Source organism: Paralichthys olivaceus, chromosome 10 (assembly GCF_024713975.1).
Source record: "Paralichthys olivaceus isolate ysfri-2021 chromosome 10, ASM2471397v2, whole genome shotgun sequence".
Taxonomy (NCBI): domain Eukaryota; kingdom Metazoa; phylum Chordata; class Actinopteri; order Pleuronectiformes; family Paralichthyidae; genus Paralichthys; species Paralichthys olivaceus.
Genome location: NC_091102.1, coordinates 20,792,867 through 20,806,495, shown reverse-complemented (window position 1 = coordinate 20,806,495; position 13,629 = coordinate 20,792,867). Strand labels below are relative to the sequence as shown.

Genomic DNA, 13,629 nt, shown 5'->3' with positions numbered 1-13,629 from the left:
GAGCCTCTGCGATTCACCATGGCAACAGGTATATAAACAGCACAGCTTCCTTTTGAATCAAGTAAAGCTGGACAGTGAGTGTTTGGCATTATTGTACATTGATATCTAAAAAAGTGTAGCACTTTAGCAGTGAAAGAACCTGAGCTGGAGTTATTTATTAAGCCAGTAATTAATTATGAGATTTTTAACACAATCACATTTCCTTCATGGTAGTCTACTACATCCCCACATTATCCAGCAGACTTTAATTTCTTTGTGGCCAATAAGCACTGAAGCATCCAATAAATTAATGGATGCTGAAATCCTAGAGCTACATTCAATGTTAAATTCCGGCTGGCAGCAGACAATGTAGAGAAGAAGTTTCTAGATCAAAGATTGAAGCCTCATTAAAAGTCTTGATCCACATAGTTTAAGCACGATTTCAACATGAGCTCATTCGAATTAAAATGCTTTTAAAACACATTCAGACCGTGCAGCCTATATTTAAATTATATCCAGTCCAGTTTTTTCTTTTAAGCTGCAGTACAAACATGCTGACTCAGAAACGTCACATGATCTACAACATATGACTATGATAGAAATGTTCCATTGGTGCAAAACAAAAAACCACGAGAAACAATTCATCATAGATCACTCATGTGCCTAAAACTCCAGATTTAAAAAAGAAAACTTTTAATAATGATAGGTAAATGTTTCAATGCAGACTGACGAGGATTAAGCCACAATGTGTTATATCTGAATGTGAAGATCTAAGTCTGAATGTTGTTGCATGACTGATCGATCATAGAAGAGGTAATGTTAGTAAGGACAGGTAGCAAACTCATGTCCAACAGGAATTTCAATCTCTCTAATCTTTAAAAGACAAAAATAAATGTTTTAAAATTTTAAATTAATATGCGAGACAGTAGTTCATAGACAGGGGGGCTGTCGGCACTGCACAGTTGGAGGGTGGGGAGGAGTGTGTCATAATATTCTCCACTTTTTTTTTACAGTGATTCAGAAACCCCACTGCTAATTCAGAACCAAGTTCAGTTTTACATGTTGTCCAACCAAAATCAATAACTTTAAAATATGGACATTTCTGGAGTTCAAACCAGAAACTAGGCCAATAAATGTAAAGGTATATATACCCCATAATGACAGATAAGTAGTATCTGTTCCACTAGAGAAGATTAAAGGTTCATTCCGTGGAATCCTGTCTTCCCCTCCTGCATGATGAGCGCACATGCAGAACACTTGTGGTTGTTATTAAACTGATCTACTCATCCAACCTCACAGGTTTGTGAAATGTAAAGTCCTAATTCATCTTTGATAAGCAAGTGAGCATGGTCCAGATTTTTCTGTAATTTCAGTTAAACACAATAGATGAAAACACAAAAGATCCACTTTGATGAATTTGATTCTCTGTTAAAAAAATAACTGAGATGTGTAACAACACATTCATTAATAAATATCTGTGTGCTTTATACATATACAAAATATACAAATATACACAGTATATTCTTTGAACTGGGGAAAATCCAGGTGTTACAAACTTATTGTCCGTACAGGACAGATACACCAGTCTGTCAGTTGGGGATCTTGAGTTTGACCGATGGCAACCTGATCTCTGCTGCCTTCACCTCCGCTGACATATCAACACCCAGCGGCGCCCTGGAATGAAACGTTTATGTGAGCCAGTGTCGTTCTAATCAGCAGTGACATTAAGTGGACCAGAATTGTTGGGTCTGGTTAAATATGACATTTTTTAAATCTTCAGTGACTTACTTAGGCTCGTAGCGGACGTCTACATTTGGAGGCAGTATTCCTTTCCTTTCTCTCAAGCGTTCAACACCGTTCCTGGTTTTAAAAAAAATACCAATAAAAAGGAGACAAATTCCCACATTAAATTTGATCCTAAAGTCAGTTTCACAGTTAAATCTTTCACTGGTGATCCTGACAATATACACACCATGCAATCATCACTCCGTTGTCAGTGCAGAATTTGGCTGGAGGACAGAGCAGGCGCAGTCCTGTCGTCTCAGTGATAATGGTCAAAGCCTTGCGGATATACTGGTTGCTTGCAACTCCTCCAGAAAGCACCTAGAAAAAAAGAGTAACTGCTGAAAGCTTCAAACCTCAAAGTTGTTTCATTTCATGAAGCCGGTCTTATTCTATAATGGTCTTACTGTCAACACAAATTCCTTTTTTTTAACGTGAGCAATGGTGTTTTAAGTGTTACTCATTCAGGAGGGAAAAGTACATTTGTTGAGAACTATTTTGAACATTTGAGTGACTATATAAGCCCTTTGTTAAATACTAGCCTCATTATTTAAGATGACATATATTGCACTTCTGTCCATCCTGGAAGTGTATTAGTGTGGTTAAGGACAGAGGAGGTAAATTATGAATAGTGAATATGGGCTCTACAGATAATATTTGATTGATTGATTAGCAGATGTTTAAATTAGAAGCAATCTAGAGTCCATTTTTATTTTCCTTCCTCATGCTTGTACAAACAGCGTGATAAGAACTGAAGTGAAATCTAAATCTTAGACTCAAAACAGTGCAGTAATGTCAGATTTATCAACTTGTTTTCAAGATATTTTCATTCAATACGAAGAGGAGTAACACACTCACCAAAGTTGGACTGCTTGATGGCAGCAGGCCGTTTGCCTTACAGAACAAGATGGCACGATGTGTTCGCTTCGCAAGATGAGAGGCGACAGTGTGCTGTGTGGCAGCTGCAATGTCATTCACACATGACAGCAGTGTCCCCTGTTCTACTCCTACAGACGAAAGAAGACGTAAAAAGGTTTTACTCAGGAACTTGAATTACATCATTTTCAGATATGTGTGTAAATTAAAAAAAAGCTGATTAAACTTTGCCAAGGTTTTTGCTTTAGTCTCTCTTCATATTTTTCCCCTGGTCATGTACAAAAGTTATAAATTAATTGATATATTAAATGATACTATGTTTGAAATTATACAATATTTAAGTAAATGATCTCCTGAGCCACAGCAACCCGTATAGTAGAATGTATGGATTTACAAATAGAATAATTAGTCATTTACTGTTTCCTGAAAAGGTCTATCAACTGGAAGTAAACCATTCATGAGTCCTCATACCTTCCTCTGTCTCTTTTTTTATTATCATCATTGTGACTTGATTCCGTAGTCCAGCGAAAGAGAAGCAGCAGTCGTGAGTTTGACCCATGGGTGTTGTGAAAGCGAACCTCCTCCTGTCGCCGTTCTTTGCAAGAAGCTCGATGGCTTGTCCTCCACTAAGAGTGGAGCACTGTGGGTGTTTGATGAGGGACAAACGTCTCGCCACCTGTGAATTTACAAAAAAAAAATGTGTTGCGTGCAAGATCACAAACTGAGCACCGTGACCAACAACAACAAATGCCTTATGTTAGTTTGACATTGTTACTTTATCCAGGGTATCCCCTGGAGCTTCATCCAGAGTGTGACCCAGAAGCAGAAAGTCGTCCACCCCTCGGGCCACGGCGAGAAGTGAGTGACCACCAGAGACGAGCAGGACCAGGAAGGGGAAGGCAACGGGATGAAGCATCCTGACGGTCAGGGCGTGGGCTTCCATGTGGTGGATGGGGATAAACGGTTTGTCGTGTTCCCGCACGAACCTCTGACTGAACTCGAGGCCGATGCCCAAGCTCAGGGCCAAGCCCGGCTTCACCGTGGTGGCCACAGCCGTGAGCTGGCTCGGGTCCACTCCGCTTCTCTCCAGAGCCTCCTGGACCACACGCTTTATGTTTTCCCTGTGGAGCTGCTGTGCCACTGTAGGGATGATGCCACCAGCCCTGCAGCATTTGAGAGAGGCAAGCATATCTGAGCAAATCCCCGAATAATGTCCGTGTGACGTGAACACGGCCCTGACACCCACCTCAGGTGAACTTCTTTCTGTGAATGCAGAGACTCTCCCAGGATTTCACCTTTCTCATCCAACACAGCAGCTCCAGTGTCATCACAGCTGGTCTCGATGCCCAGCACCAGTCTGGAAGAGAAGACTTTTCCAGGTGAAGGAGGGCTCCACGCTGTGCCCCTGCACCGCAGCAGCCTCAGTGCACTCCTCACTGTGGAAGGGAACATGGTCCTGGACCTTGTGTTCGCTTCTGAGGGTTAAATCAGTAGAATAAGTCAGGGTGACCTCTCCACGGCCCCGATTCAAACCTCAACTACGAGAAACAAACTAAACCTGACAAGGAATAATATTCCGAAAGCATTGCGCCGAGTCTGACAGCAACAAACCAGAGGGAGATCAAATACGGTGCACGGGTCGACCTGTTCTTCCTCTGACGTCCGGCCGCGTCACATGTAAATAATTCCGTGCAGAAGCAAATTCGTGACTTTAGATTAAGTGCAAATATCTAAACAACACCGACGATACAAAGAGATAAAGACACATCATTCAGTTATTAGAAACACATGCTTTTTAAAAACAAATACAATGAATCTCAATATCAATTCAGAGAACAACCTGGGAACAAAAAGGTTTGGAGGCCTTGTTTTAATGGGACATTTTAATCCGGTGCACAAGAGAAGCGTGGAGTCGCTTTACGAATGAACGATATTTGTCTTCAGTGTTGATCTCATCTAAAAGGTAAAGTAACATTAGGTGGAACGTGGTGCTCAAACTATATCTGTGTTACGTCTCTGTGGCAGTGAGTTGAACTGATTCTTCAAACACGACATTTCGATCGTGGGGCGAAGTGACGTGTTGGCGTTTGAGGGATCAGACAGTGTTGTATAAAGGCAACACAATCATATAAGACCAGGTATAATGAATCAAGACATTGTGGCATCGCTGCCTTGATTCAAGGTATCATTAGGAAACAGGGACACGAGGATTCACCACAGAAACATTTCCAAAATAAACACATGTTATTGGAATAAGCGTTACATCGATTAGATGGACGTGAAGGCATCATCTCCACTCGAATATCGTTTATTCATTTCCTCTGTCAGTGAACTGGTAATGTGTCATGTTCCTGTATGAGTGATTGTAAAGGATGTCAGGGAGCTAACAGCTGCTAATGCTATCACCACAATGCACTGCGGCGGCTGGAGAGGGACGTTCTGACAGATTTGAATTATTCTGTCGTTCATTACATACATTGTGCATTTTATTAAAATGATTGCAGCAGTTATCAGAAGTGTTGGTAGTAAATTTAATTCTCTGTCACCACCAGGGAGCTCAGCCAGCATGGACTTCTTTGAGTTTTAACAAGAATATTATATGTTGACTTTTCTGAAGGAGACATGGAACACCCAACTTGTTTTGTGGAGGGAATGAAGCAGTTTGTCGTACTTGATGCTCCGCCCACAGTGCGTTACATCCCAGATTTCATATCAGAGGAAGAGGAGGCCTACCTTCTACAGCACGTCTACAAGTCTCCAAAGACCAAGTGGACTCAGCTGTCGGGCCGGAGGCTGCAGAACTGGGGAGGGTTACCACATCCCAAAGGTATGCTGCCGGAGAAGATTCCTGACTGGCTCCAGACGTACTGTGAGAAAATCTCCTCTCTCGGTGCATTCAGCGGGAAAACAGCCAATCATGTGTTGGTGAATGAGTATAAAGCAGGAGAAGGGATTATGCCTCATGAAGACGGCCCTCTGTACCACCCCACCGTCACAACCATCAGCCTGGGCTCCCACACCCTCCTCGACTTCTACAGGCCCGTCGGCAGCCTGGAGGGCGATGCACCGGAGACAGAGGAGAACCGCTACCTGCTCTCCCTGCTGGTCAAGCCACGCAGTCTTCTGATCCTGCAGGACGACATGTACGAGCGTCTCCTTCATGGCATCCAGGCGTGCATCCAGGACACGCTGACGGACAAGGTGGTGAACCTGCAGGCGGCCGGCGCCCTGCCAGGGGAGACACTTACACGAGGCACCAGAGTGTCACTGACTGTAAGACATGTGCCTAAAGTCATAAAGACAAAGCTTCTACTTGGAAGGAAATGAAGAAAGACTGTGTGTTGACCTGATAGGTTGTTATAGTGGAAACATACCATCAGTGGACATATTATCCAGACTGCTCTCTGAGTAATGTCACAGGTTTATAATTGAGCCCCTCGAGCTTTGTTAAATAACTGTGTCAAATGTTTGCTATTTTCACTTGATTGTCAGAAATTGTTGATAAATCTGCTTTGTACAAAAGCACAACAAATATAAATATATATATAAAATAGATATATTACTATACTGGTTGTGCTTGGTGTATGTATGTATTTTCTTATTTATGGATTTACTTTACAAAAGAGCTCAACCAGTCTTTGTTTGTCAGCTGATGTTGACTTTGCAAAGATACTGTGTTTGCAGTCTGGTCTGCACATCCCATCACAGCTCCTTGGTAGAGGGGAATTTGTTGTGTGGTGTCTTTCATGGCTCGGGACAGACAGATTTGTCAAGTTTGAGAAAGTAAGAAACACCAGTTGCACTTGTAGGAAATGTAGGATCCAGTCTTTTTCAGCTTTTAGTGGCTAGAAGTCAGGACTTCTCTGCTTCTGCTGCATCAGTTATGTTGATCATTCTTTCTTTAAATTTCTTTCTGATATGAATTTATCAGTATCATTAATTTTATGCTGTCCCCTCCAACTCAACTATGTTCAGTTCAATCCGATTTAAACTAATCTATAACTTTCAATATCAGCTGGGTTTTACAATAAAGATCTACTTTGCACAGTAAAACTTTGTGTGTTTGTTTTCTTTCATGCATCAAATGCAACACAGCTGTTTCATTTGATACACAAAACTCCTGCTGACAACTAGAAAATGTATTCTATAGCAGTGGTCCATTATATGTGTCACTTATTAAACAGTTTTATAAGCCCACTGCTATCTCTGAAGTTCCAAATGGTGTTTTTCATGCTATGACTCATCAGATCTTTATTAAAATACAAAACATTCAAAGCCACAGTGCAAAAGACTTGAATTGAACCAGTTGCATCATATATTTCTGCCTTGGTTTGTGTGGAACACTAGAGAAAGTCTTTGTCATCATGTGCTCTGCCCTGCAAACATGCTAACTTTGTTTCACTTTGCTGTGAAATCATATTTCACAGGAGGACGCCAAAAAGATGGAGCCGCAAGTGAAACGCCAGAAAGTGTCGGTGTGCGACACTGACTCCTGGACCGCTTACCCCGTACTTTCAGATGAGCAGTCACAAGACGTCGAGTTGATGGAGGCGTTTGCTGCACCCATTGTCGACAAGAAGAAGACATCTCAACTAGTCAAGGAGCTGAATAGCCTCTACCCGCTGAACGGCCTCCAGCACATCAAGAGGGTGCGGGCTTGCAAGGACAAGGGCAGCCATCACCCTCTGGAAGTCCTTGTGTGCCTTGTTAGTGATGCACCAGACATGAAGGTGGTGAGCATCGACTCTCTGCTGCCCTCAGAGGGAGTTAGACATGATGGATTAGGTGAGCCTTTTGTGGTTAAGGTCCCTTCACGTCCCCCCTTGACGCGACCCCAGTTTGAACTGGCGAGCAAACACTGGCCCACCTCCTTTCACGAGGATAAGCAGGTGACCATTGCTCTGAGAGGAGAGCTCTTCAACCCACATCAAAAAGCTTTGATGCACATGTACATGATATCTGCTGTCACTGCTGCCAAAGCTGGAAAGGAGATGGGGATGGAGGCAGTTGGGGCTGTAGTGGTTAACCCAGCAACCCAGACAGTCATTGCAGTGGGCCACGACTGCCGAGGCGACCATCCCCTCCACCACGCAGTCATGGTCTGCATCGACCTCGTGGCTCAGAGCCAGGGTGCTGGATGTTATTCTTTTGACAAATACCCTGCTTGCAGTTTTTCCTCACCAACCTCAGATACATGTCCAAATGAACCTGACGCAGAGGCCAGCTCTCAGCCGTACATTTGCACTGGCTATGACCTTTATGTGACCCGAGAACCTTGTGTTATGTGTGCCATGGCGCTGGTCCACTCTCGGATTGGCCGTGTGTTCTATGGGACAGCCTCTGCTGACGGGGCATTAGGGACCAAATTCAAAATCCACTGCCAGAAAGATCTGAACCATCGATTTGAGGTGTACAAAGGAGTCTTGAGCATGCAGTGTGATGATCTTGACAGGTTGGACGACCACATCCAAAAACAAAGTTTAGAGGAATGTGTATGATTAATGCATCGCTCCAACCAGCGAGTCTGGAGCTGGAAGATTCTTAGTTGCAGTCGCTAGAGGAACAATATAATTTTTTATAAAGTTGTTTTAAATAAAGTTTTTAATCCTGTGGTGACTGTTGTATTTAAACCTCAGATATAGTTAAAAAAACAATTACAATGTTTACATCTTAATGCTGATTTTCCATTATGGGGTTGAAATGAAAGTTCTGTGACCTAAAAGCTTTGTTAGAAGGAATAAAGAGAACATCAGTGACACTGAAGCCTGACTTGAGATACAACACCTGCACAGTTAATATTATTCACTGAACTGCTGCTCTGCGTACTTGGGTCCAAATGAAGGAACATTTTTTACGTGTTTTATCAATCAAATGCAAATACAATTTTTAAACTCATTTACATTTAGCTGATTGAAATCTGAACATTAAACAGAATCAAATTGTTCTGGAAATGTTAAGTTTTTCTGATGTTTATTACATTGTGATCAGAAAAGTCATGATCTGTTGTCAGAGGGGCTTGAAATGCAGGTATTGAGTGACATGTTTCCTTGTTTTTAATATGGAGGTTTGCAAAGCATCTTGGGTTTCTATTGAATTTATTCTATGTATCCAAGGGATATTAGATTTTTAGAATATAGGACAAGATGGTGAATGTCCCTTGTATGTTTAAAGGTCTTCTGCACAATTAAAGTTACCAACTACCATTAGATCACCAGCGGATGTTTGGGACATAAGTTCAGTTGTGCACATTAGCATCAACAAGTGTTTTGGCCATGTAATGACGATACAGACTGAAGGGGACTAACAGATACATACTAACAATTTTGATTTTATGTTGATTGTTTCAACATTTTATTCCACTGAAATGTGTTCCACCATTGCATACATTTTACTGTGCATGGTGTCAACGTGCAGGTCGGGTAGCAGGTCAGCATTGTTGGTGTTATCTCTATGATAGTTTGGTTCTCTGCCACGATTCTACATGATGTCCACACGGTTTATGAAACCAGCTCCCTGTGATGACATTTCATCTAAAAAACTAATCTAAACCATCTGTAATATTCTGTCACATCACCTGAGTTTACCAGAGGAAACATTTCAAAGAAATCAGAGGGCATCTGAGCTCAAATTCATATGTCACAACAAAGATTCTGACAATATGTTATTTCAGTTCACTAAAGCTTTTTCATTATCTGATCAATGAGTGTATAAGATAATGTTTAATATTTTATTTTATTTAGCATTGGAAAGCAAAATAACAAGTGAAAACGGTGATGGGGTCTGAATACATTCTAAATGCACTGTACGTCAGAGTTAATTTATCACAGGACACTACAGACCTGACTTACGAAACACTTTACCTGACAACAATAATTTGCCTCATTTCCACATACAGGACTTTTATTTTGACAAACGGGACATAACATTCACACAAAAAAAACTGTACAATGAAAATATTTCCCGGTTTTGATTGAGTCACAAGTGAGAAATATTCACATACCAAGGAAATCATGCAAAGAAAGAATATGATTCCATTCTTCACTCAGGACGAACAAATTTGACGCCCATTACAAAATGAGAGTGTACCAATAAACGAGCCACAGGCTCCAACCCCCAAGAAGTAAACATCTTTGAAAAATACATTGGGGACATCTTTGCAAATACTCACATATGACTTGAAGGCAAAGAAAGGAAAATATGAACTAAAGCAAAAGCCTGACTGATGCCTGGGCCAGCCCAGGTCTACGCAGGCCAAAAATACATCATTAAATATTCACATAAGTTAGTAATGCATATTGCATCCTGTCATCTACAAACATACTCCTGTTCTCTTAAACATTTCATGTTCAAACTGAAAATTCTAATGACAACAGTGGCATTTACACAAACTATACGACTCGGTATACACATCAGTGGTACAGACCACATAGGAATTAACTGTGGTTGCTATGAGACACAGCATTTACAATGTCTTAATACTTGTTGATGCCGAAAATTCTTACTCCATGTAGCTGTGGCAGCTTGGGAATCAGGACGCTCAAAAGTGAGGCAGTGTTTATGATAAAGTGTGTTGTGTCATACTTTGTGTAGAAACTTGCCAGGAAGTATCTGTAGAGGAAGACAAGAGAGATTAATTAAAGATAAAATAAACCGCTAAGTCATTTTGATACAAGAAATAAGACAAAAAGTGAGCACCACATTTTCTTGCACATGGATTCTATGAACTTCAGCATTTCACCTTTAACAGAACAAAACCATTGGTCATGATCCATGTTTAGTTTTTTTTAAGATCTAAGGATGAGATAATTTGCTGCAAAAAGAATTTCATCTTCACTTTACAGTGGTAGTCAGCGTGAAAGACTCTGGGTCTTAATAAACAGATGTGTAAATTATCAGTAAGTGTAAAGACAGAACCAGAGTTTACTTAGCACATACAGAATGATCGGGGAGATGGTGAAGAACTTTCTAGATGAAGTGAACTGCACGCCGTAATCAAGCTGTTCCCAATGTGTAAGAAGTCTTGCTTTTCCTTGGTCTGGGGTCTCAAAAGGTGTGCCTTTCACTGCATGCATGAACACATACATTCCCTGCAGAGAGAAAAACTTAGTCAACGGTGCTGCGATTACAGTTTGTGAGGAATAAGACCATTGCAGACTGATTAAATGCTATGAACTTTCTGTTTTCACATTTTTCACCATTAAAACCTTCATGAAAATAATACTTGTCACAGTTGATTCACTTTATTATAAAATACAGCAGGTTTTAAATAATCATATTATATTCCAATAATTAATCGAGCTGTTGTACCAAAGACTATATTCACTTTCCGCTTGTCCAAGTAACTAACAATTTAAAAATCACCCATTTTTGGTTGTGACGCTGCAGGAGTTTTATTGTCTGAACTGCACAGAACAGAGAAATCTCAACAATAACAACAAATCTCCTGCCTGGTGCTTGTGACACAAAGGCACATGATAAATTCATTAGCCAAAAAAACAAACATATACAAATAATGTCTTTTTATTTCGCACTCAAGTTAGCATTGTTGAGAACGACCATCATTGTCGGACCCTGTGTCAAAACACTGGAATTCAGCTTTAAGAGGAAAAGCTGCATTACAGGGAGGAAAGTTATTAAACTAAAATGCAGACATAAGTCATAATCAGCACACTGCAGCTGTATTGTGAGGACAACAATAGGCTACAGTTGACCTTACTGGTTTCTGTTAATAGCCTTCCGTATTGGCTGTACTACACAATCCTTGTAAAGTGCTCAGAGCTCACACTTTTCAATGATATCACACAGACAGACAGTTTCTTTATTTGCCTGCCAGCCATGTGACAATGAAGGGTCAGTTTTGTCTAGAGACCTTAAATGGAGTGGACAGATTATCATAATAGATCATGGGTCAGGCTGCCACAAGGCCAGCCTCCCCAAAATAGAGCATATTTTAACAAGCACACACAAGCACAGGCAAGGGGGGAGGAAGCTAACACCAGGCTGTTTGGCTTAGCACGCATCTAATATTGAGCTGGAAGCTACAGTTAACTGGTATTAGGAAATGATATCTAAGACATCCTCAAATCGAAAGAGTGATTTGATCATATCTGCGACAGTGTGAAAGTGTTACTTACAAAGTTGTGAATGACATTAGTAAGAGTCCACACCACTGGCACACTGAAGAAGGGTATGCTCAAGAGCACAATGTGAAGTATTCCAACACCAAGTGCATACGTCAGCCAGATCCCTCGACTGTTCATCACCCGAGTGTTTGGGTTCACCTCACTGTGTGCCACACCCACATTCATTCTGGTCTGTGGACAGCAAAATAAAAATATTCACAAAACAGGATTTCACCTTGGTGGAACATTTAGATTTATTAGTTTCTTCTTTCTCGTGTATTGAGAGCAGTTCCCATTATGATGTTCTTAAAAAGTTATGATTCAGCTCTTGATACTCAGCTCATCAAGTGGGGTCTACTTTACTTGAATGCATCTGGAGATTGATGCATTCAACTTTGCTAGTTTTTCTGTGGCGTTGGTTCTGCCTTGATAATCATTAGCGGCCTTGAGCAATGACTGCGAGGGTTTGAAATGCGAGATCGATGTTTGGAAAGCACAGGATTTCTGTTTTAATGTCAGGAAAACGAAACTAACTAAAATCACTTTTACAAACCATCAACACTGGACATACAGTATCTGCAACTACAACGGGCCTTTGACCTTAACTGGGCCAGTGTACCCGTTGCAATTTTCTGTATAGTAAACCTCTGTTTGAGGTAGCAGATGTTAAACAATGTACCGCTGTAGCACTTTTCCCTCCCTGCAGGTCTAAATGTGACAACATATCGTGCAATCTTGTTGAACTTTGCCCTGTGGCACACTTTCAGCTACCAGACTGGATTAAAGACACTGAAAACAGTTATTGATAGAAATGAAGACTTTAACCAACAAACAAGGCCTCTAAGCTGCAGACTTTTAATATTTCACCAGTGTTGTTACATTTTAGCATCTGGTAATCATTGTGAAATATGTATATGCACCAGTGTGAATGAGGAGATACTATTTTAGTCTGTTTGCCCAGTTTGATCTTTTATTATCAGCCTTAGCAGTGGGCACCATTGCTGTGTACAATTCCTGATCTGGTGAACATTGTGGCAATCTGATGCATCTGGTGCTCAGTTAATAGATGCTGATACACGAGAGAACAGATACGTGCTGTTTCATAACACATCTGATAACACAGCCATTTACACAGAGAGTGTATTCGAACAACACGAACTGCTGACACAACTGGAAATAACCGTGGACATGATGTACACTTGAGTTACACACAAATAAGAGTCACTGGCCCAGGCTATTTGCTGAATAATATTCGTACCTCCACTTCACTGCAGGACTATCACAACCGCGCACACAAGTTCATGACAGCACACCGATCACACGTCTGACTCAACGTAAACAGATGGATTCCCTTGTGCCTGACGAGCCTCGATAAGCAGGCGTACAAACCCGAACCGTCCGTTAGACATGCTCTCGCTCCCAGTACATAGCCCGACCCGATCCACCCCTGCTCGTATTCCAAGTTTATCAGCATCATGACGTGGATCAGAATCGTCCACAAGCGTGCGCGGTTAAACGCGTAGACAATCATTCGGCCGCAAGAGCAGCGCGGCGAACTCACAGGTAGCAGCGAGCAGCGGGGGTATTCACAGAGGAGAGGGGCTACGGAGAGAAAGTGTGTATCCCCTGTTGATGTGTCCAGGTCCAGATCCGGCGCTGACAGCACGTCGCTCACTGACCACAGCGGAAGTAGACGTGGGTTCACGGTACTGCGAGGAAGACGTTTGATTCCCGCGATTTTAATCCACAGGCTCAATCCTGCCCCGTAAAAGCCTCTCAAAGCGGACCGTCCTGTGAACGTTCAAACAAGATATAAGAGGACTATGGATTGGTTGGAGCCTGGTTTGTTAGGTTTTCTTAGGGCTGATGT

General features: G+C 41.6%; 4 protein-coding genes across 6 annotated transcripts; 2 read left to right on the top strand and 2 right to left on the bottom strand.

The window, feature by feature from the left end:
- Positions 1-649: 649 nt before the first annotated feature.
- On the bottom strand, positions 650-4,298 carry osgepl1 (O-sialoglycoprotein endopeptidase-like 1). The gene is made up of 7 exons (XM_020099753.2): positions 3,884-4,298; positions 3,413-3,800; positions 3,109-3,313; positions 2,620-2,768; positions 1,952-2,082; positions 1,768-1,839; positions 650-1,653 (listed from the first exon to the last, which is right to left on the bottom strand). Exons 1-7 carry the CDS (start codon positions 4,087-4,089, stop codon positions 1,569-1,571), a joined length of 1,236 nt encoding a protein of 411 aa, XP_019955312.2. The 5' UTR covers positions 4,090-4,298; the 3' UTR covers positions 650-1,568.
- Positions 4,299-4,473: 175 nt separating this feature from the next.
- On the top strand, positions 4,474-8,393 carry adat3 (adenosine deaminase tRNA specific 3). Its single transcript, XM_020099716.2, has 2 exons — positions 4,474-4,600; positions 7,065-8,393. The coding sequence occupies exon 2, from the start codon at positions 7,080-7,082 to the stop codon at positions 8,133-8,135; it is 1,056 nt and encodes a 351-aa protein (XP_019955275.2). The 5' UTR covers positions 4,474-4,600; positions 7,065-7,079; the 3' UTR covers positions 8,136-8,393.
- On the top strand, positions 4,493-6,690 carry alkbh6 (alkB homolog 6). Of its 2 annotated transcripts, none has more exons than XM_020099718.2 (2): positions 4,493-4,600; positions 5,255-6,690. In XM_020099718.2, the coding sequence occupies exon 2, from the start codon at positions 5,260-5,262 to the stop codon at positions 5,962-5,964; it is 705 nt and encodes a 234-aa protein (XP_019955277.1). In that variant the 5' UTR covers positions 4,493-4,600; positions 5,255-5,259; the 3' UTR covers positions 5,965-6,690. The 2 variants fall into 2 exon arrangements, with proteins under 2 accessions (XP_019955277.1, XP_019955276.1); XM_020099717.2 differs by having other exon boundaries at positions 4,515-4,600; positions 5,190-6,690.
- A 1,117-nt stretch (positions 8,394-9,510) lies between the features above and the next one.
- On the bottom strand, positions 9,511-13,531 carry ormdl1 (ORMDL sphingolipid biosynthesis regulator 1). 2 transcript variants are annotated; one of them, XM_020099719.2, is made up of 4 exons: positions 13,321-13,531; positions 11,772-11,951; positions 10,573-10,724; positions 9,511-10,245 (listed from the first exon to the last, which is right to left on the bottom strand). In XM_020099719.2, the coding sequence occupies exons 2-4, from the start codon at positions 11,943-11,945 to the stop codon at positions 10,110-10,112; spliced, it is 462 nt and encodes a 153-aa protein (XP_019955278.1). In that variant the 5' UTR covers positions 11,946-11,951; positions 13,321-13,531; the 3' UTR covers positions 9,511-10,109. The 2 variants fall into 2 exon arrangements, with proteins under 2 accessions (XP_019955278.1, XP_069389444.1); XM_069533343.1 differs by lacking the exon at positions 13,321-13,531 and adding an exon at positions 13,018-13,158.
- Positions 13,532-13,629: the final 98 nt, after the last annotated feature.